The sequence below is a fragment of the Orbicella faveolata genome, unplaced genomic scaffold (genome assembly GCF_042242905.1).
Source record: "Orbicella faveolata isolate gen_17 unplaced genomic scaffold, um_ofav_v1 contig_14, whole genome shotgun sequence".
Classification (NCBI taxonomy): Eukaryota; Metazoa; Cnidaria; class Anthozoa; order Scleractinia; family Merulinidae; genus Orbicella; species Orbicella faveolata.
In genome coordinates, this window is record NW_028301541.1 from 23146474 (window position 1) to 23170238 (window position 23765).

Genomic DNA, 23765 nt, shown 5'->3' on the forward strand with positions numbered 1-23765 from the left:
TATTGTAATGCGCGAGAAAGCGATTTGGTTGATCACATATCATGACCATTGATGATCGAGTATGTGTCTATTTGCGTAGGTTTCACTCTGTCTGGATTCTAAGGTTGCATTTACCTCTTCCTCTTTCCTCAGAGAATATGGAGCACCATCTTCTATTTGGTAAATACCTACTACATAGGGCTTGCAGCTGTTCACATATTTTGTTATTTTGTGTGCGAAACCACTACCAACGCAAACAAATGTTTATGAAAAACTCTCAATGTTAGGGACGTTTTTACTAATACAACCAAGCAAAAACAGCTAATTAGAATTCAGAAAAAAAGACATAGTTTGCTTTAGTCGGAAAACCCATAACTACGTGTATCTTAATTTTTGTTCATAAAGTAAAAAGAGGCTGTTTACTTTACCTATGTCAAGAAAACTCATTTCATAACCGACCTTTTTTAATATACAAAAGCGCTAAAACCGTGGCTGACTATTGTAGTACACAGAAATGTAAAACGTATCTTATTACGAATTATGGGGATTTAAAGTTGTTTGAAACAACAGTTATCTCCTTTTTCCCTTGTTTCGAATTCGGCAGACGAAAGAATACCGACATTTTTGAAGTGATTTCTTCCACTTTTCTTAATATAATTTTGCTGACTTTTTTTGGGTCAGACATTCAATTGCTTGCTATCGTGTAAGGCAGACAGCATTGAAAGGGTGTAAATATTTTTGATAATATTTTTATATATTTAGTGAAGCAAAATTAAAGTTGACCCCCAATGAATTTTCTTTATTGGATTTCCACAGAGAATCATTTTGCATGTTTGTGAAGTTTCTCCTGATTCCATAGTAATACGACTACGATGATTTTTTTACGAAATTGCCAAGTCTTTCGTCGTGCGGGATAATTGAACGAACAAGACCTAAGGTAGGAGCGTACATTAGGAGAATACCTATGGCAGCATTTTCAGTTTCACAGCGGATTGTGGTTTCCTATATTTAACATTCGCAAATCTTGTCTTATCACACTTATAGAAAAGTGATCTCGCTTTAGGGTATCATTAACAGTGTGAGTGCAATAATATAAATTCTGAGATGATTTTTGATTGGTCTGTTCGAAGCACATGATTCGCAAAATCGTCAAAACACCTAGCCACGCAATACGTAATTTAATTATCAACAATATCTTGCCGGACTCAAAGCATCAAGAAGGACAATGTTCAGGAAGGGAGTTATCGCCCTGCTTATGATACTGACTGCCCAAACACGAGGTTTGTATTGCCTCACATGAATTCTTGCGGTATATAGTTGTGGAGCAGTGATGGTGCAGTGGTGAGAGCGCTTGCATCCCACCAGTGCGGCCCGGGACTTGATTCCAATTCCATATGTGGATCGAGTCTGTTGTTGGTTCTCGCCTTGCTCCGAGGGCTTTTCTCCGGATTCTCCGATTTTCCTTCCTCCACAGAAACCAACTTTCTAATTCGACCAGGATATAGAGGAGCAGCGTGAAAACCAGCTACGGCAGGCTGCTGTGGCTTTCCCTCTAAATACTGAAATTTATTTATTCGTGTAGTTTCAATGAGGTTGTTTCGGCTTAAAGTTGCATTTAGGATTCGTTAAAAGTTCCAATAACAAAAGTGTGAATAACTTGAATTCTAAAGACAGACAGTCAGGAAGACGTTGTAAATTTTGGTCTAGTTCAAGTTGCAAATTGGACCAGCTTTAGTTAGAAAATATGTATGATCAGTGACTAAAACAACATCCGTTTCAGGTCCAAAAGTGAGTCCGACTTAAATAGCGGTTCTATGTGGGGGTTATGGAAATTAAGTTAATCAATTAAATTTTCAGTGATTTCTAAGTTATCAGTGAAAATTTCCGCACGTTTCACAGCCGTTAGTAAGTTTTGCAAATCTCAAATCAGCTAAAAAGCCCATCATTTCTCTGCTGACTAATAATTACAGTTTTGACCGTTCTAAATACCACATTCCATGCACTAATGTATGTATCTATGGTAGCCGGATAATTACATAATAGATCGTTCAGTGAAAATTTTGACCAGTTTTCAGCAATTAGTTAAACCTCGCGATCTAGAAGTTGTATCTTGAACAATGCTGTGCTGAGGCCTATTCAGCAGCTGTTCTGAATGTTCACTTCATCATTAAACAGTTTCGCGTCGGAAAGTTGAAATAAGAAAATTTGTATAACAGTACTAGTTGTGAAAATGCCAACCATCGGCGAAACAGCTGTATGGCAAAGCTTACTTTTTGGACGTCAAACACTTCACGAGCTCGAAATATTGGTCCGCTCAAGACATCAGTGAGTCTGACTAAATTTGTGTGCGTTTGAAAATATTTAATGATCCCAACACTGCCTCCTGAGTTTAATAGCTTAGTATTGGTCTCGTTATTAAGATTTTCGTTAAATTTGCAGATCGCCCTTTTTCACTAGTTTCATTTATTTTTTCTTGCATCTCACCAGTGCGGCCCGGGATTTGATGCCGATTCCATATTCGGATCGAGTCTGTTGTTGGTTCTCGCCTTGCTCCGAGGGCTTTTCTCCGGGTTCTCCGATTTTCCTCCCTCCACAGAAACCAACATTTGCAAATTCTAATTCGACCAGGATATAGAGGAGCAGCGTGAAAACAAGCTACGGCAGCTGCTGTGGCTTTCCCTCTAAATACTGAAATTTATTTATTCGTGTAGTTTCAATGAGGTTGTTTCGGCTTAAAGTTGCATTTAGGATTCGTTAAAAGTCCCAGTAACAAAAGTGTGAATAACTTGAATTCTAAAGACAGACAGTCAAGAAGACGTTGTAAATTTTGGTCTAGTTCAAGTTGCAAATTGGACCAGCTTTAGTTAGAAAATATGTATGATCAGTGACTAAAACAACATCCGTTTCAGGTCCAAAAGTGAGTCCGACTTAAATAGCGGTTCTATGTGGGGGTTATGGAAATTAAGTTAATCAATTAAATTTTCAGTGATTTCTAAGTTATCAGTGAAAATTTCCGCACGTTTCACAGCCGTTAGTAAGTTTTGCAAATCTCAAATCAGCTAAAAAGCCCATCATTTCTCTGCTGACTAATAATTACAGTTTTGACCGTTCTAAATACCACATTCCATGCACTAATGTATGTATCTATGGTAGCCGGATAATTACATAATAGATCGTTCAGTGAAAATTTTGACCAGTTTTCAGCAATTAGTTAAACCTCGCGATCTAGAAGTTGTATCTTGAACAATGCTGTGCTGAGGCCTATTCAGCAGCTGTTCTGAATGTTCACTTAGTCATTAAACAGTTTCGTGTCGGAAAGTTTAAGTAAGAAAATTTGTATAACAGTACTAGTTGTGAAAATGCCAACCATCGGCGAAACAGCTGTATGGCAAAGCTTACTTTTTGGACGTCAAACACTTCACGAGCTCGAAATATTGGTCCGCTCAAGACATCAGTGAGTCTGACTAAATTTGTGTGCGTTTGAAAATATTTAATGATCCCAACACTGCCTCCTGAGTTTAATAGCTTAGTATTGGTCTCGTTATTAAGATTTTCGTTAAATTTGCAGATCGCCCTTTTTCACTAGTTTCGTTTATTTTCCGTGATTTATAGTTTTTCTGTATGGATATTACCTTCGTTATTCTCACAAGAAAAGGTATTTTCGTCAGATTTTTCTGGCTATACTGCATTGAATAATTCGCTCAAATCATTTGCATAGAATTGCTATTTGGCCGCGGATGCTCTTAATTTTTTCAGTAAGAATATCGTTTTTCCGACCGAGGCTGAATATTCTTATTTTTCTGCCGATTTTAGGCTGAAAATATTTTTGTGAATATTCTTAGATTATAGCGTTTGACATTTCTGCTTTTGAATGTTTTTGGTGTCTGGATGATGTTAAAGCATTTGGAGCCAGCCTGCAGGCATAGAAGCCTAATATGATGTACATAACTTCTTGCAGAAACGCTACTAGCATCGAACATGCGGCTTAAGTGCTGTTGTTTTTTGCTTTTTGGCTAGTTCTGCCATTTAGGGGAGGGTGGAATTTTATAAGGTTTAGTTAAAAACATATAATTGTGTTGTATTTTCAAAATTTCAACACAAAAAAAGTATATTCTTTTCAAAATCTCAGCCTCGGGTTTATTATTAATATTTCGCAAATTTCAGCTTCAGTACTTGTTGGTGATTGTCCGCGTTTCTTTAACGAAACTCTAAAAAGCTTTAAAGTGTTTTCTTTTAAAGTTTTAAAACGAGTTTTACTAAAGTATTTAACAACCGAAACTGAAAATACCACGCTTTTTTGTCTGGGATCAGAGCGCGATATTGTCCGAACCTTCTGAACTTACGAACATGCTATAAACTAAATGCGATTTTGGGACGGCATTCATTACCATATTATATTGGCGGCTCCCTGGTCAGTGGGAAATATATTTTCTTCCAACGTATTGTTCCTCCCAGCCCCGGGCCAAGGTTACTCAGACTTGACACAACATTTTGCTTGTGGGAGTGGGGGGTTTCTATAGATTTCACTCGTTTAATTTTACTTGCGAGGGTGCGGTGGGGATTTGACTCGTGCCCAGTTTTCGAGCGATTGGTACAGGACATTGTGACAAGTGCAGATTATCACTGAAGTGTTTACAGCCTGAAAGGTATAAATTTTCGCCATTTTGATTTACTTTTTTCCTTGCCCTTTTCTTTTCTTTGTCATTTGGAGTTTATTTTTCTTATCCGTTAATTGTTTGGTTCCATTCAGTGTCGACACTTTTTTTCTCTGAGAAAAATCACTTTCTTGGTATTTTCATGTCAACGAGCAAGTTCTTTTAATGAAAAGAGTTTAATAGAATCGATTTGCTGTTGTTTCTTTGTGAACATTTGGAAGATATGTAAGAAGCTTACGTTTTATGGATATGAATTTGGATATAAACACTGTAGCGTACTGATAAAATTTTAGTTTTCTTTTCATTGTTCTCGCAATGAAATAACATCTCGATCTACTCGTGTTAAGCCATCTGAATTTTTTCAGTGCACGTACTTTAATTAAATCTTGGCACCCAGCAAGGGTCACAAAAAACTATTAACTCCTCCAAGACATCATTAGCTAACATTTGAAGAGAATATCTCAAATTTTCAGAAACGCCTTTTCTCTAGAAATCAATTATCCCAACGCTTTTATACTCATGTGTTAAAGTGTATATGACATGAAAAATATTTTCGCTTATTTGATAGGCCTTTCAAATACACAAGAATGGCGTTTTTCTTTTTGAAATATTTTTTTTCGTTTTAGAGTTACTGACGTTTTTCTTTTACGCAAATTAGATCAGTGCTGACGTCACATTGTTTGCAACTAAAAAGTGGTAAAATACTGAATAAACAATATCTCTAGAAATATTGAAACAGTGTTCTGAAAACTTGGCACAACAAATGTGCGTCACAAAGGAAACAAAATGACACCCTTACTGCTGTTGCCACAGCAACTCTTTCGGCTCCAGTCTCTTTCTGTCAAAAAGCCAAATATCCCGATTTGCAACCTCTTAAATGAGACAAACGGTCCTACTTGGAACAGACATAGTTCCCATATTGTCTTAACTCCCACCATTAGATTGCGTGGGGTAGATGGTTCTTGGTTTAAGACAAAAACTGGGAATTTCAGTTTTTATTAAGACAGCACCAGCGGCAAAACTGTTGTCGTGGTAACAGCACTAAGGGTGTCATTTTGTTTCTTTTGTGATGCACATTTGTGGTGCCAAGTTTCAAGAACACTGCTTCAATATTTTCAGAGATATCGTTTATTCAGTATTTTACCACTTTTTAGTTACAAACAATATGACGTCATCACTGATCTAATTTGCGTAAAAGAAAAACGTCAATATCCCTAAAACGAAAAAAGATATTTCAAAAAGAAAAACTCCATTCTTCTGTATTTTGAAAGGCCTTTCAAATAAGCAGAAATTATTTTTCATGTCATATGTTAAATTATCTAACAGGAAATGAAAGAGGAGGTTAAATTCTAAATTCTAAATTTAAAACGTGGTGAGTAGCACATTTCAGTGCCGCAATGCCAATTTAAATTTTTGAACCAATCACGCGCAGCAAAGCAGTTTTCGAAGGTTTAAAAATAATTCTGAGGTTTCAAGGCAAGATGAATTATCTAAACAGTGTTTCAGTTTTGATTTCTTATCATTCGACTGCATATCGTACTATGTTGACAAGACATTATAAGAACGGCCGTATAGCAATATTCGATTGAAGCGTATTGTATTGTGTCCATGGTTTTTATTGGCTCTCTTACACCCTCGTGGATTACGCAAGACAGACGTAAGAGCAAGTAAAAAAAAGGTCGTTCATAATTGCTAGGAGAAGGTTTTGTAAACATTAAAGCCCTACGCCCGATTCATCATTCAGATCAGCGATACATCTTGCCAAAGGACAATTACCTGTGAAACAGAGAGGCAAAGCAGGATAATGAAGCCGGTGGTACTCTTTTTGTGTATCACCATGTCGGCACTGGCTCAAGGTATGCAGTGAATCACATATTCCCATACAGTCATATCTGTCATAGATGGTAAACTAAATCACTTTCGAAACTTTAGTTATCACGATGAATCATAAGTTGCTGGTTTAATACTATGCACTGATTTCGCAAACCATTAGCCTGTGAAGCATAACAACGGCTAGCATCATTAGTAAGGAACGGTTTCGTATTTCGCAAGTATCACAGCTTTCTTATGCTCAGTTGCTCATAGGGTCAGCTTGGGTTTTATAGTCAGAAGAAGCTTTGAAAGTTTATGTGAAGATATCTGCTAACCAATCCTCAGCGCAAGTAGATATTAGCCTTGTTTTGATATCTTCTCCGAAAAGATATTGCTTCTCTGAAAGAGAGTAAATATGAATCTCTGAAAAAAAATATCGGTGCATATTTTTGGGCTAAAAATAATCCAGTGTTTGCATAAAGTGAAACCATGCATTGAGCAATAAACATAAAATGATGCAAATAATACTTCGTCGAGCGTGAATTTCAGCCACGTTTTCAAGACTGAATCAGCTGGATTCTAACTGGAAAGCCGTAGATGATACTGAATTGACGAAAAGCTACCCCGCGAAACCGGTCAGCTTCACCATCTCGCCACGACGGCTAATTTCCTTTTATTAACTTCAAGTTGATAAATTGCTAAGTGTTTCACTTGCTCGTCGACGCAGCCTTTCAGTTTCCTTGTAATACTGCAAAATACTTCACAAGATTTGCAAAATTACGACCACGTTGGAAAGAAAATATAGGGTAAAAGGGAGCAACTGGCCTCATTATAGAATAAAATTTAAGAAATGGTTTTGGGAGACAGTCCAAAAGGTTAAAGGGAAACTGATCTACGCATCAGCTATTTTCCTAAAATATTAGTCTGCCAAGTCTGCCTGCCTCCCTACCTACCTCCGTACCTTCATATCAAGAATATAGCCACCCAACTATCCACTTATCTCCTTCTTTCTCTATCTCCCCCCTCTCTCTCTCCCTCCCTCCCTCCTTATCTACCTACCCACCCACTCACCCCTCCCTCTGTCTCTTCCTACCTCCCTAACCCTACCTTTGAGACAAATAGAAACAATTTCTAACTGTGTTTCTACACAGGGGATACTGACATTATTTGATGACGTCATTAATTTTTTTAAACCTACTTAGGTTGGCTGTTTCCAAAGCCTGAGGTCTGTTTTAACAAGTACGGCTGTTTTAAGAAAACACGTGTCCTCGCAAAGTTGCCACAGGATCCATCCGTCATTCTGACAAAGTTTCATCTGTTTACCAGAGGCTCTTCCCAGTCGACTCTCATTGATGATAACAACCAAGCCAAACTCAGAGCTTCTAATTTTAAAATCGCTAAACGAACGATTTTTGTGATTCATGGGTTTTTAGGCAAGTATCTGTAATATAATTTCAATTTGCTAAAAACTTGTTATTGATGCATAAAATTAACAGTTTGAAATCAGTAAATGGCGGAGTTTTTTTATTAGTATAGGTAAACGTATGAATGGAATGCAATTAATTAAGGATTTACATTACAAGTGATATTTGAAAATTCTCTCAAAATTGCACGAGCCTTAAGAACGAGTGCAATTTTCAAATATCACGAGTAGTGTAAATTTTTAATTGATCAAGCTTTTATACAATTACTCATTCTCATATGACTGAGAAAATTACAAATGCTTGCGCGTTAATGTACACTGCAGTGCAAATTAAGAATTAACGTTGAATTGGCCTGCTCTCGGCCAATCACAACGAAATAATTTTCTCAGTGAAACAATACAATTAATTATTGAAACTTTCAAATCATCATAAAAATTAACATAATCACAATAATTATAATGGTCACAAAAATGAGACATCCTACCTACTTCATTACGACATTATTTATCAACTATTCCACGTTTATTTTTCATGATTGACAAGGTAACTCTGTAATGTCTACTGAAGGCTTGTTGGCTTTTAATTCATGGTAGGCCAACCAGATAGTCGCCCTGCAGTTTGCTTGCGGTTAGTGTTTATTTACTGCTGTTTGCTTCCGGTTAGCATTTATTAACTGCTGTTTGCTTGCGGTTAGCATTTATTTACTGCTGTTTGCTTCCGATTAGAATTTATTTACTGCTGTTTGCCTCCGGTTAGCATTAATTTACTGCTGCTTGCTTGAGGTTAGCATTTAGTTACTGCTGTTTGCTTGCGGTTAGCATTCGTAGGGCGACGGGTAAGGAAACCATATGTGTCCTATATGAAGTTCTTACCGGCTTATTGTGACCGGGTCAGCTCCTTTGCAGGACTAAATCTTACTACATTTGTTTCTTACTCTCCAGAAAGTATTAAAACTTGGGCTCAACCAATGAAAGATGCTCTTTTGGAGCGAGAAGACTGTAACGTTATACTGGTAGACTGGTCCAAGGGAGCTGGCAGTGGGCCGCTCGATTATGCACAAGCATCTGGTAATGCACGGCTTGTCGGAGCTCAGACAGCAGTGTTGATAAAGTTCTTGATATCCAGTGCTACCGGCTCTTCTGGGTCTAAGAATTTGGGCAAGCGATTCTACATCGTGGGGTTCAGCCTTGGCGCACATGTTGCAGGGTACGCTGGTCGCCATCTGCAGGCTAATAACGGAATAAAGCTCGGAAGAATTACAGGTAACACTTTAAGGTGGCTGAACACAGTTCTTGATACCTGTGTTTCATTCACCTTTTTCTCTATAACCCTTAATCTCTCGGTCGCCAAAAATGGCAGCAAGCAAGCTAACAACACAAACTTTGGTTTTTTGATGTTTAAGCTGACGTATGTGCCGTTGCCATGGCAACACGAATAAAAATAAACAGGCCTTTAAAATCGGTTTTGTTTATTTGTAGAAAATCTAGTCTTTAGATTTTCTTTATAATTTGCATGCAACAAGCTTGTAACAATTCTCACAAGTTAACACCATTTTGCAAATAATTTAAGAGAGAGATCTTTAATTATCCCTTGTTGAAGGTTTACTGGAATATCTAGAGTTTCCTTTGTTAAAGTTCAGTTATTTTCAATACTCCAGTTACTTATTTCCTAAAGTATTTTCGTGCCAAATTTCGTGAAATTCTAATGAGTGGCTCTCGAGAAATAGGCGTATTTCCGAGAGTGCAAATTTTCATTCAATCGCAATTTTCTTACTTATTACGCATGCGCTGCATTTAACTGGGTTCTTTCGGTAACAAAGAAAAAGCTGAGAATTGCTGAGTTCTTTGCATCTTTACCTTTTCTAACGTATATTTGTGATAAAAGACTAAAGCCGTCAATACACTGCTTTCAATTATAGAGAAAAATAGTACAGATAGTGCGGGTGTTGAGTAAATATTGACGGCATGTTTGTTTTTTGCAATCCTTGTGCGCGCGCTGAATTGCATCAGCAAAAGCGCGCGCGAAAACTGTGTTCGGCCACCTTAAAAGGGGTTCGGAAAGATAATCCGTTTTCCAAACTCGAGCCAGAGAACATCTCCGAAGTCACTCTTAAATTTATGGTGCCCAGGCTTTAATCATATTCTCAACTTCAATATAAACGTAATACGGTCTTACGTAAATTAAAATCGAAACAGGCAATGATCTGAAGAACTTTGTAATTGTGTGAGCAAATGAGAGGGGCGTCCATTTAAGTGGGCTCTTGTCGGTTCATTTCTGAACGGCTCTTTTTAAACTTTTTTTCCATCTAAGCCTTAGTTCATCTTTCCATCAGCAGCCCGTGGTTTCAGGAGTACTAATTCACCTTCGACAAGACTTGGCAGTTCCTGGTGATCGCTGTTACGCTTTAAGTTCTATTTCCAGATATAAGCTACTGCAGTCAAAGCCCAGCCAGCCCCTCCCCTCCCCCCCAAAAAATGTCCTTGTATGGTACCGAACCAAGCTACCCTATCCTTTGTTTCTCTCATCTACGAGGACCGTATATTTTTACAACGCTTTTTTAAAGGAGTAACGCTCCTTTCGAAGGAGATACATTATGGTTTGCACATCTCGAAAAATTTAGCCTAAAGTTTTCAAGTTCGTCGTTTGTAATCCGTGCCAATCTTCTCCATCTTTAACCATCCTTGTTCCTTCATGGTTTATTTATATCTCTATGATGTGTTTCTTTCTTTGTAAATTATCATTTTCAGGTTTCCTTTAATTTTAAAGTAGTTTTGAACGTAGCGCAAATAACTCAAAATACCGTGACTGAGCTTCTTTGATGTAATGTCCTTTTCATAACTGAAACCCTGAAAAATTATTTTACAATTATTTCACGAACGTGCATTGGATATGAGCTGGTAGATAGCTATAATCAACTCATATCCGACAAAAGGTGAGTAGAATATATATATATATATATATATATATATATATATATTTTTATTAAAAACGCCCCCAAAATATAGAAGACAAAAATAAAATAAAAAACCACGTATACGCTTACCATATTTGTAGAGCATGGCGTAATGGCTCATTACCATGATGGCTGAGCAAGTGAAAACTCTCGAATTGCTTTATGCAATGATTCATTTTTTTTTTTATAATGTCATTTATCCATGTCCTTTTCAATAACAGGTTTGGATCCTGCTGGTCCACTGCATATAAATGTAGATGCTGATTTGCGATTGGATAAAAACGATGCTGATCAAGTTGACGTCATTCACACAGATACTGCAGGTTTCGGGACGAAACGGGCTGAAACAGTCGGGCACATCGACTTTTTCCCTAACGGTGGTGACAAACAGCCTGGTTGTGATTTTGACATACAGGGTAAGTTAAGTTTCAGACTCGGCAAATGGCGCGTCCATTATACCAGTTACCGTAAAGTGCCGCTTATATAAGCCCCCTCCCCCCTCCCCTCCCCTGGTTATAGGCCCGTCTACCTGAAAACCAAAAACTACAAACATCCGGATATAACCCTTCTCCGTTCGGATTTGAACCTCCACTAGCTTTCCTTGTTTTGAATTCATTTTATTATGATATTTTAAAGCTTAATTGCCAGTAAATAAAAAACCTATTTCAATCAACATGAGCAGCTATAGTTCGTTTCGAAACGGTTTTTTTATTCCGGTTATAAACCCCTTCGGATATAAGCTCCTCCGTTTATGAGCCCATCTAAAAACCCTTACGAAGTTGTATAAGCCAAGGGCTTATGAGCGGCAGTTTGCGGTATTCAGGGCTAGTGTCACATTTAGACTGAGTTATTTCGATCTCTTCGATCGGGGAAGAGAATATTGTCTATTGGTTAGGGGAGTAGATTCCTGGACCTGGGTTTAAATCGTCTTAGCTTTCGGCTACTACTTGATACCACACATGCACACGGCCGGATTTGTGTTTGGTGGTCCCGAATGTTACAGTATCTCCCCACTCTTTATATGCAGTTAACTTGTCGACTTCCGGCTAGTTAAGGTTCCCTAGTAGAAATTTTATTCTTCCAGATAACCTTTGTTTCAGGTATGCGGCCAAGCAAGCGTTTAGCTTTATGCACAATTAACAGTGTAAAAACTTCACTCAACCTATTCATCTGTTGTTGTCTCCATACCAGATGTTGTGTCTTCGGTTTCATGTGACCACATGCGGGCTACTGAATACTACATTGCATCTGTTGGGCAATGCTCATGGAAAACACATCCCTGCAAAAGCTACAATGATTGTAGAGATGGAAAGACCCTGAACTGCCCTGCTGGTGGATGTCCCTCTATGGGTTTCGATGCAGATTCTGCTAAGCACGCTGGGAGATTCTACTTGCAAACAAAATCGAAAGCTCCATTTTGCTGTAGGTTGGATTAGAATACAAAATAGTTCGAAACACTACTGCTCAGCTCTTTTACATCTTTCCTAATCCATTTTACTATCAGGAGTCCCTTCTGCTTTGTTTTGACCCTTTCGCCTTGTTTGCATACCTTTCCAAACAAAGCAATATTTGACCGCAGACTCAACTGTAATAACAGCTACTCTTGTTGATCTTTTATAGCTATGGAACGCCCCTTGGTAACTGTCTGATCAAGTAGCAGTTGGTATACTACAAAATGCATTTCCTTGTAAAAGCTTGCTTCCTTTCTCTTCCATGACCACCACGTCCTCTTATTTACAGTAAAATTGCGATCTCAACCTTTAAGATAAGCGTCCCCCTTGAGATTAGCGAGGAGGTGTGACTTCCTTCTGAGGTGCGGTGGTTCAAGTCTCGGTTAGGGTTTTTGTAGTCGTATTCTAACCTCGAACCCAGATCTCGGACCCACGGCCAAGCGTCAAACAGAGTGAGATATGGGTACGATATTAATCGTATTCTTGAGGAAGACACTACTTTCGTAATGCCACTCTTCAAGAGAATAAATTGTTAACGGGTTCAACGTCACGGCAAACTGATGAAATGAGGGCGGTAAATTCATGATTTGCGGGGGGAGAGGGAAGGGGGAGACCGGAGTATAAGCCACCCCACTGTTCCCATCCCGGGGATTTTAATTGAAGTTACTTCCTTGCAGTCTAAAAGAGGACAAAGCAAGGCGGTGGTCTTCTATGAAATCAATAGTTTTAATCCTTTTTCTTGGTCTTTAATAAGTTTATTTAAATTTTTCTTTGCAGGAGAGAGGAATACTCTACTGACGAATCATTGTACTACAGCTCTATAATCTATGTGCATACAAGTAGTACAGATCTATAATCTAGATGTATGCATGCAAGAGCTAAATTAACTTAACTGAGGTAGAAATGTAACAGTCAATCCTTAAAAGCATTTTACGCACAATAAACTTCCAAGTTTGAAATAGTAAGTCTACTTTTTATGGATTCATTTCAGGAAAGAATATCTAGGCATGCGTGGACGTAAACAACATTATGTACAACATCCATTCTCGTCCCCAGAGGCCGCGCTCTTTTTGGTAAGCACCAAGAATCGCGACCTCTGGGCCGATCCAACGTCGGAAGTCCGGGATTCACGGACTTCCCGTGAAATCTGACAAATCTGATCGGCTGAAAATACGAAACGAATACCCTATGCATGCTCAGAAAATCGGGTCAGACCAGAGGTCGCGATTCTTGGTGCTGACGGCCCCTGGGGACGAGAATGTACAACATCATGTACAAAATTATGTGAAAATCAGTCATTGATTGCAACCTGCGTTACTGGAATTCCTTTTCTTATCAAAATTAGCCCAGCAGTAAAGGAGAAAATACTACAAAAAATTGACTCGTCATCGCTGCGTTAGGAAATCAACAAAGTTTTCATCAATTTGAAGTGTTAGTTTTTCGTTCAAGAAAAAAAATCGAACTGGATCGATTGTTTAGCTGGCTTTGTTTCGTGGGAAATGATTACATGATGTAACTTCAACCATAAACTTCCAGTTCCAGTTTTCCGCGCGCCATCCTAAACTGGATAACATGACTGCTTAATTAGCGCTACCCCTAGTAGAAAAAGTTCCCTATGATACGGTTTAAATCACTACAATCATTTTAGCTCGATTATATATAAAAAATATATATATATATATTTTTTTGTATAACGACAAAAGGAAATAACACTCAGATATCAGACCTACTTGTGGGCAGCCCAAGATAAAGCAAATAATTTTATGGGTTGATCTTTCCAAATTTTCGTATGTTTTCTCTTAAGCTGTGTAAATAAGTTACTTTTGTATCTTGTCGTGGGTTTTGTTATTCAACCACGCAAATTACTTGTGCAAAGATTGAACTGACCCGAAGATAAGAACCAGTCTGAAGTTCAAACGACTCCGATAACAAACAAACATAATTAGCAAAGTTTTAATCTGGTGGAAGTCAAAAAACATTAAATGGAGATTGGAATATGTCAGTTTTTACGCAACCCTAAAAGAGATATACAAGTTATAATATTGCTAAAGGAAACAAAAATATATAATGATAACATTGTCTCTCTGGGGTGAAAATTTGAAGATATTTTTAGGGTTCACATTTTTCTACCGAGGGCAGACTCCAAAGTCTTAATTGGGGTTCAATTTGGTGGAAATCTAAAAATCATCAAATGAAGATGAAAGAAGTTCTGTCGAAACATGTCTTATAAACTTAAAAAATTGGTCGTTTTCCTTAAAATCTTTACGTGTCTGCTGTTATCTAGACATGTTAGTAATAATATTGCAAAAAGAAATAAAATTGAATAATGATAACGCTGTTTTCTGTGGTGAAAATTCGAAATTTTTTTTAAAGGTTTGCATTTTTTATCGATCGTGGGAAGACCCAAGCTTTTAGGATGAATAAATGTCCCATTGCACTTTTTACAATGCGCAGAGTAAAGCTAAACGTAAACACTTTTCACCGATTTAAGTGTTTGTTTTATCTTTTCCAAACAATCGATTTTGTTAAATTACTCAGCTGACTCTTTCATGATAATACTGTTGATACCACGATTATTTAACCAGCAAAGTTTAATGTTTCGAAACACAGCAAGCTAGAGCAAGCATCGCATTGGAGTCAAAGTTTGACAAGTAGAAATGATCATCCTAGGTTTACTGGTCTATTTCCTGGCTAGCTTGGCAAACGGTGAGTGTAGAATCTTTCTAATGAGCTGCGGATTACAAAACTCTTTTCCAGATTACTTTCGAGGTGAAATGAAATGGCACAAAAAAAAAAATCAAATGTTTTATGAATTAATTCTACGAAAGGTGAAAACCAATATTTATGAACGTTTTCAGCAAAGCTGATAAATTCAACATTGGTGGCAACTTTGTGTTTTACTCTCCACAAAAGGTGTCGAGTAAATCTACTCTTTGTAACTTCTGATGCCCTTGTCCCAAATCTAGAGAAACATTGATTTAGACCATTCTTTAAAGACTGAAATCAAAAATCATTTCATTTGCGCATCGATGAGTGAATAATATTTAGGCTAAAGAGAAACTCATAATGTAGACAGGTTTTGCTTTCTCTCCCTCCCAAAAAGCCCCGACAATTTTGAACTAGAGGATGACCACAAATTTCGGGTTATTTATCTTAAGTTAACAATTTTATCTATAATTACACTCTACCAAAACCGGTGCAAGATCTTTCCTCGCGTTGATGTGTGGGATTTTGCCATAACACAAAAAATTAGACATCGCAAAAATAACTTAGTCAGTTTGTTAATAATAAAAACTATCGGTTCTATCTACTTGAACACTTTGTGTATTTATTAGCTGAGATGCAAGTCTGCTATGAAAAGTATGGATGTTTCAGTAACAAAGAGCCTTTCAAGAAATTTGTTTTGTTGCCGTTTCCGCCAGCCCTGATTGCTCCAAACTTTCGCCTCTACACCAGGCTCAACCAAGACAAGCCGCAATTTATTGACGATTACGACCTAGCTAAACTTCAAAACTCCAGCTACAACGGTTCAAAAAGGACTGTTATTGTTGTTCATGGATATATTGGTAAGCTGAAAAAATTATACATGGAAAGGAAATTAATGAAATTCTATCATATTCTGATCTTACGTTCACAGGGTCACCCATAAAAAATCGGAACCTCCAGACCGGCATAACAGCTATTGCTTTCTCTACGCATGTTCAGAAACCATTGTCGAGCTTGGACGTATTCACAAAATCAAACCGAAACCATGTAGAAATTTCTACTTCCAGGTTTTGATTTTGTCCATAACGAGGGGCGTCCGGTAACTGCTGACCGAGAATGCGCGGGCTCTTAGGGCGAGATTGAGCCTCACTATTATTGGTCTCTTCAACTCTGTTTCTGCGCTTGCGTTTAACATTTAACAACTCAAGCACGTTTTTCCAGAGTCTTCACATGCACTCTGACGGACGACCGTCAGAAGGAAAGTTTTAAAATGCAATATATAATATTTTGCCAATAATGTAAGTTTTAATGGTTTGAAATTGAAACCGTTATTTCCACAGTTTATCAGGATTAAATTTATATGTAGTAGAATAATGGAGTTGCTTTTAATTCACGTCTTTCTTTGTGTTGTTGCAAAAACAGTGAAATTACCGGTAAATGATAAGAAAAAAAATTCGGCACTCTATCTCTTCCAATGGAAGTTTTGTTTCCTAAAACTACCTCTCGTTGAAAACAGATTTCACTCTCATCGACCACATATGTAGCACGAGAATCCTGCCAGTTACTTTTTTGTCCGGGGGGAGGGGGGAATATTTCTAGTGGCTCTTTTTTCAATATATTTCATCATCTGTATAATATAAAAGTATGATTACAGTGATTACCAAATTAAATTGTACTGTTGCTCGGGTGATGTGTTCGATACGTTTACTTTTACTTTTGAACAAGAGACCATTTTCTCATTTTCTCTTGTTTTAAATCACTGTACATGCAGAAATAAGGCCCGAATGGATGGAACGCATACGAGATGGCTTACTAAGGAACGTTGATTGCAATGTTATTTTAGTGGACTGGTTCAGAGGTGGCTTCCCGCCCTATCTACAAGCGGCAGGGAACACACGCCTTGTGGGGGCCATGATAGCAGAGCTGATTAAGTTCCTCATCTCTCAGACCCGAAGCTCACCGGACTTTTATCACGTCGTGGGGTTTAGTCTTGGCTCTCATATCGCAGGGTACGCTGGGAGCAGACTGCAACAGGACGGACTAATTTTAGGTCGGATCACAGGTAACTGTCACTCGTCGGAGCGCTTTTAAGTTCAGAAAGGTGTCTAACGTAATTTTAATCGCTTTTCTTCTGCTTTGCATGGCGAAACATTCACTGATTAATTAACAGAGTCACCAAATCACTCCAGGCATGTTTTACTGCCCCTTAGCGAAGTGGGTGATGGGCGCATACCACGCTTTCGTGTTCTCGTCCATGGCTCCCGGGCGCTCTCTCGGGCTCGGCGGACTATTGTTTTACTACGCTTATTTTGTGCACGCTTTCGTCGACTACATTGTTGTTATGTACGCTTTCCCATGCTTGTCTCGTGCCCTTTTCTTGCGTAGATGCTGCGTACTTTGGCTTTGCGTTTGCATGCGTGTGTTCTCGCCCTTGGTTCACGCGCGGCCTTTCCGGGCTTGGCTTACTGTCGTTTTTCCGCGCCGTTTCGACACGCGTAGTTTACACGATGATCGTGCGTCTGTACACACGTATATCTTTTTTTACTACCAGCGTTTTATAAACATGTGATAAGTAAGTATAACTAGAGGCTAAATTGTACTTCTTTAGTGATTTTTTTTTCGCATTTTCTATTTCATAAATTCAATAGGACTGGACCCAGCTGGACCACTATTTTCAGCGACAGATCCTGCGGTAAGACTGGACCCAACTGACGCTCAATTTGTAGATGTAATTCACACAGACGCCGATCGCTGGGGAACTTTCCAAGCCTCAGGTCACATTGATTTTTATCCTAACGGAGGATTAGACCAAGTGGGATGCTTAAGTGTCACAGATGGTAAACTTATCCTGCTCTGAGTCCTTATAATTATTATTTGTCATTTCGTCATCAGCAGTTATTTCCTTATGTGCCACGAGGCACAAAGAAGCTAGGTAACAGGTAACAGTTATTTCTTATAACATCACAAGGAAAGTAGATTGCCTATTCTAATCATTAAATTAATTGGGAAATGGCGGCAGGGTAAGAGGCACTGCATGGACACTGTACATTTGTGTTCTCTACATTCACAGTGTCCCTCTCCACCCAGGGGTAAAAGAGTACCAGTGAACTGGTAGGGCAACCGGATCCAACATGATGCGTGTGGCTAGCATCCCATCACGAGGTGTAGCGACAATCCTAGCTGGCACATGGTTAGGGAATTGGAATAAGAACCGATTATGTGGGTTATCATTCAAGGTCCGACTAAGTGGTCAGTACAGCCGAAGCTTATCCCGGTTTCCATAGCATGAAGCGACTAGGAGTTTTTCTACTTTCCCCTGGATGGGATGCTAGTCCATCGCAGAGTTACTCCCAGCATTAAATTCGCCGGTGCCATTTATACACTTGGGTGGAGAGAGGCACTGTGAGAGTAAAGTGTCTTGCCCAAGAACAAAACACAGTGAACCCGTCCAGGCTTCGAGCCTGGACCACTCAATACGGAGTCAGCGCGCTTACCACTAGGACTGTACTCAGTACCTCTCACAAATTAGGATGCAGCCCGGTTAAATTGAGCACTACTGAGAAATTAAAGCTCAAGATGAAATTCGTGCGTGAATCTTTTTGCGGCTTATTGTGGGAAAAACTGAGAAGCCAAGGTTTATGTTATGTACGTCAAGGCCATATCATTAACTCCCGACGCTATACAAAGCAATGACGTCTTGGATTATTTTCTTGTTTCACGCGACAGATCTTGGTCCAATAGGTCCTTTGGTGTGCGATCACCTTCGAGCTCCAGCTTATTTCATTGAGTCCTTGTCACCACAGTGTCTGCACAATATGAGAGGTTTCCCTTGCCCTGACTCCAATGAATTTGATCGTGCTCGCTGTCTTGCCAATTGCAAAAATGGAGCATGTCCTGAGATGGGATATACCGCTGTACAAAATGGGAGTCAAATAGTTGGAAAGCACTTTTTGTACACCAAAGCAAGCGCGCCATTTTGTGGTAAATATAACATATGTCCGTAAAGAGTATAAAAAATTAGAAATTATTTTTAAGTGCATCAAATACACAAGCTGTCTGATCTAGGTTACGAGATGCACCCTAAGCTTTTAACTAAACTATGTCTTCCACGCTCTTTACGTACCCCATGCATACAAACTAGTTTATGTAAAATATCATCATAGCTTAGGTACGTTCCTTCTCTCTTTTTTTGTGGGCGGGTTTTATTCCATTATGACATATTCGGGAAATTCAGAAAGCCGTGGACTTTGGACTAATTTAGTAAGTGAAGGCAGTTTAGCCTGCAGTTTAATCGGGCAAGGCTGGGAGACAATACTGCCTTCACTCACTAGATTCAGAGCCGGTCCACCTGTGCACGGGGCTTGATGTTGTTAGTGTTTGCAGTTCCCCTTTTTGTGTAATAATTAGTTTCACTGGTTTCATTTCAGTTCCTTACTATACAGCAATCACATTCAAGACTACTTGGTCGTCTCTGGTCGGGCTATTTCGGGCTCATATTGTGGTCAAGTTGTTTGGGTCTAATGGAGAATCAAATTTTGTTCAGCTTCAAAGGTATTCATGTTTCAGTTTAAAGTGCTAGAGCACAAAAATTGATACAACTCCACGTTTCTAAACCGGAAATATGCTTAGACTATATTTGAACCTATATCGGCCCTCCATGACAAAAAGGGAATGGTTTAGTGAAATTAAAACTAAGAAGGTGGTATATGAATATTACCGTGATGGAAATATGTTCTGGCATGTTCCTTCCCAAAAGCCTTTATGCCAAACCAGAAGACAAAACCCACACACAGTTCTAAGCAAAAATGGTGCAAAAAAATCTGACTAATTTTCAGGCCATGTAAAGCACCTTAATACCTATAACCTTGAAGTTGTTCATACCTATAAATAAAGGGAGTATAACCCTCCTGGACTTTGACGCGAAAACACGCGGTACGTTACATTAAAAGCTCTCGAATGATTGTATATGTTTGTCTTATTTCCCTTCAAGGCGTAGTCTAAAAGGTGGTAGCTGCGAAACATTTGTGATACCAGGTTCCAAGAACATAGGAACACCGCAGAGAATCCAAGTGCAACAGAAGTACTTATCCTGGCTGCTGAAATGGAAACTAAATAAAGTGTCGATTGAACCCGGATGGACTGGGACACATACAGACGGGAACAACAAACAGCTGTGAGTTGGAATAAGTGACGTCAAATCAATGAATATCTAATAAGCTTGCCTGACAGAAAAAAAAAAAAAAATACACGTAGCGATGTAAATATTGCGATTTTTGTTTTTGGAGATGAAAACGTTGCATTTAGTATTTGTATTTAGCGAACAAGCAAGCAAGAAACCAAACAACCAAACAAACAAACCACCAAACAAATATACAAAGTAAAAATTGCGATTTTACTGTTTATTTTGGGATGACAAAATTGTGTTTATTCAAGTTGTCTTTAGAAAACAAGCAAGCAAGCAATAACCAACCAACCAATCAACCAAACCGAAACAAACAAACACACAAACAAACAAACAGAAAAATAGGTTTCATTTGGTTGGTTGCACTAAAATTAATGAAATTCCCTTCAAACACAGCCAAAAGTTTTGACACTTTGTTGACCTAAAACAGCCTCCGTCTCATCGTTCATTTACAGAGCTTGTGCGTTAAAATTAAAACTCCACCGGGCAGCAAAATGTTATTTCCCTTTACTTTGATAATAACATACAATATAGTTTCACCATTTTTTTCCTTTATTTGTCGCACAGGTATTCAGCTTGTTTCGATGCCTATGTGGGAAGTGAAGGTGTTACCAGAGATCTAAGACAAGGAAGTATTTCTTGCTGATTGTCCTGTCCTTCCAAAGTATTCGCATTATTGCAGTGCAGCTAGAGCCGGCAATCGACACCTGTTAAACGGAAATAGCATTGTTTTGATATAGTATCTGTTCAGCATTGTAGTATCTGTTTAGAAAACGTAAATGGAAGAACAATGTAGAGGGCATACGGTGATAACTGGTGTGAATTTAAAAAAAAATGCAAATACAGAACGTGAGTAGTTTTGAGGCTAAAGAGGTCCTTGTCAATTGCAGTAGACCATATTCGTATTCTCGGTACCTACGTAGCTTGCAACTGAGGCTAACACGGAGAGTCTTTTCAAACGTAAATAGCCGCTTATCTCTTTTTAATGATATTGCCCCACATGAGCGTCCACTACAAGCTAGTTCCAGTCTAATACCGAGAATACGAATATGGTCTATTGAGATTTGTACTTTCACGCAGGAAGTGTATAGTAAAATGAAATCTTTCCACTAGCCTATTTATGCTTCAAATTGAAGAAAGGGGAAAGGGCTATCCTCATAGCCAAGGCTTTAACACTACTACTTACTGAGCCTCACCTTGACTGACTGAAGGTCTCGATGGAAGTCAGCTAGCATCCCCTGAGTTAAACTGTCAATGATTCTCTGCGGTCAGTTAGAATTTTAGACCCGATCTAAGCTATCAATAAGTTTCGCAGATATCAGATCTCAGGAATTGGATAAAACAAGAATCGTTTCTCAGCAGACAGTTTTGGAAAATTCGACCAATCCTCAGTTTTCAGTTTAACCGACATCCAAACCTCTAGAATTAATAAACTTAACAGGTTAGAGTAGAGTGTCTGGAAATGCAAACTAGCCTGTTTCTGAGAGGTTTATCAGTCCAATTTTTTCGCTATTTCTCCATCAGTTCATCTCACAGCTCGCTGCTCGCTATCCCCTCGAGCTACTGCTCTTCATTCTCTTTTTATTGCGATTAATGAGACCCAAAACGGAAACGTGATTGCCGGGCAATTTGAATTATCGACTAATGAAAAATGCGGTTAGCAGAGGAATGTTTCACTAAAAATGCATCCTTTTGTTTAGAGAGTGACTTAATGGCGTAATTTTAAATTTGTGGCATCTGTATCTACTGAACCGATGCTAAATGAAACCTTGGGAGACCATGGGAACGTAAGGCAACGCTTTTGTTTCCGGTTGTTAGTCTCGACAGTTATTGCCTGATCGTGCAGTACGTTAAATATTTTCCTGTGAGGAATGGATTTCGAACCGCGTCCTCGTGTTCTGAGTTTTCAGTCAGTACAGTCATCAACTGATGAAGACTACGGAGGATATAGTGGTTCAGGAAGGCGGACGTCTGAAGCTGGTAGCACGACTTCATCGCGACGAATATCGATTAATCCTCAAGGCAGGAAAGCTTCCAAAGTTCCAGCTTACATCTCTCCGTACCGTCATTGGAAGAATCTTAGCGATTCCGCCCGCGAGAAGTCGGAAAAAGCCGGCCAAGAAGAAGAGAAAAAGCCGGAGGTAGAGAATACTTACCGTACCGAGCCAAAGAGGAAATTTCCTGAGAGAGAAGTGAAAGAAATTATCCAAAACAGTTTGGAAGCTATGCTGGGTGAGCTGACCTACAACGCTACAGAATGTGGCTTTCTGACAAAGCTGCTAAGTTCAAGGATTATGGAGCAAGTTAAGAGTCTCAGTATAGAACGCTATAAACTTGTTTGTTCGGTCAATGTGGGCTCAAAACACGACCAAGGCCTCAGGGTTGCCAGTAGGTGTCTTTGGAACGCGGATTTCGACACACACGTCTCGGCAAACATCGAGAACGGAACTCTATTCGCTGTGGCAACAGTGTATGGGGTATATTTTGAATAACTGAACGAATCTCGGCTGTCATTGATATAGTTTATAGACACCCATTTAAAACTATTTTAATCACAGAGAAACAGCGGGATATCTGCAATTATCTTGGCGATATTTACCCAGAGTGTCGCGATGATGAAACACATACAATTTATCCATGCAATCTTGTTTTTATCCTTTTCAACAAGTAGTTTACATCGCACATGCTAACAGCAACAAAGATTTTACCGAGTGCCAAAGAACAAATGGAAGCCAGAATGACACTGTTACAAAGATACATGAGTTTACGTTATCGTTTGTTTCGCACGCTAGCTCCCTGACAACGAATTTTTTCTAAACGATAGTTACATGTAAACTATCGGAGAATAATTGTCATAGTGTTTCTAGAACAACAAGAACTGAATGCAAAGTTTTAAAGCAACCATAGTGGAATCGACGAAAGTGTGGAACAGAGAAAGAAAATTATAGCGTGACTCGAAATAAACAGTTATGTAAATTTCACTTGTACTGCTTGGTGACAACATATATCATCGATTCGCTTAAATGACTTCAAAGTCGATTTGCAATTTGTTATACGCGCCAGAGTTGTTGAAATCGATATTCGCTAAGTTAGCAAGATTCTTTTATTTTCTATCATAAAACTAAAAGCACCAATCATTACATCAACAGGTTGCAGCCAAGATAGTCTAACTCAAGAACATTAAAAGACAAAACAAATGTATGTCTTTCATTGGTCTTATAACATTTCCTGTCTAATTTTCTTTTTTATGCAGATGACGTAAAAACTTCATTTTCTCTTGATGACGTAGATAACAATTTTTTGAGTCAAAATAAAATTTACGTTACAGAACTAATTACAGTATTTCTGTATTTAGTTGAAATTCTATTTCGAGTGGAAGACTATATGTTCGTCCCCAGCCCGACAAGATAAAACTTTTAAAAAGAAGCTTCTTCACGGTTTTCGCATCTTGAAAAGTTTAGCCTTAATTTTTCACGTTCGTCGTTTGTAATCCGTTTTAATCTTCTCCATCCTCAACCATCCTCGCTCCTTTATGGTTAATTATTATCTCTTTTCGGCATAGAGGAGAGGAGCGCTAGCTGACACGCTCCTTGCGGTCAGGGT

General features: G+C 38.7%; 3 protein-coding genes across 3 annotated transcripts; all 3 read left to right on the top strand.

The window, feature by feature from the left end:
• Nucleotides 1-1134: 1134 nt before the first annotated feature.
• On the top strand, nucleotides 1135-13045 carry LOC110046185 (pancreatic lipase-related protein 2-like). Its single transcript, XM_020751871.2, has 5 exons — nucleotides 1135-1259; nucleotides 7649-7879; nucleotides 8812-9132; nucleotides 11045-11239; nucleotides 12015-13045. Exons 1-5 carry the CDS (start codon nucleotides 1205-1207, stop codon nucleotides 12257-12259), a joined length of 1047 nt encoding a protein of 348 aa, XP_020607530.2. The 5' UTR covers nucleotides 1135-1204; the 3' UTR covers nucleotides 12260-13045.
• A 1675-nt stretch (nucleotides 13046-14720) lies between these two features.
• On the top strand, nucleotides 14721-21032 carry LOC110046194 (pancreatic lipase-related protein 2-like). Its single transcript, XM_020751885.2, has 8 exons — nucleotides 14721-14980; nucleotides 15610-15840; nucleotides 16752-17042; nucleotides 17629-17817; nucleotides 18707-18961; nucleotides 19408-19531; nucleotides 19971-20153; nucleotides 20730-21032. Exons 1-8 carry the CDS (start codon nucleotides 14932-14934, stop codon nucleotides 20806-20808), a joined length of 1401 nt encoding a protein of 466 aa, XP_020607544.1. The 5' UTR covers nucleotides 14721-14931; the 3' UTR covers nucleotides 20809-21032.
• Nucleotides 21033-21920: 888 nt separating this feature from the next.
• On the top strand, nucleotides 21921-23496 carry LOC110046195 (dynein light chain Tctex-type 5-B-like). The gene has a single exon (XM_020751886.2). The coding sequence runs from the start codon at nucleotides 22034-22036 to the stop codon at nucleotides 22652-22654; it is 621 nt and encodes a 206-aa protein (XP_020607545.2). The 5' UTR covers nucleotides 21921-22033; the 3' UTR covers nucleotides 22655-23496.
• The last annotated feature ends 269 nt before the right edge of the window (nucleotides 23497-23765 follow it).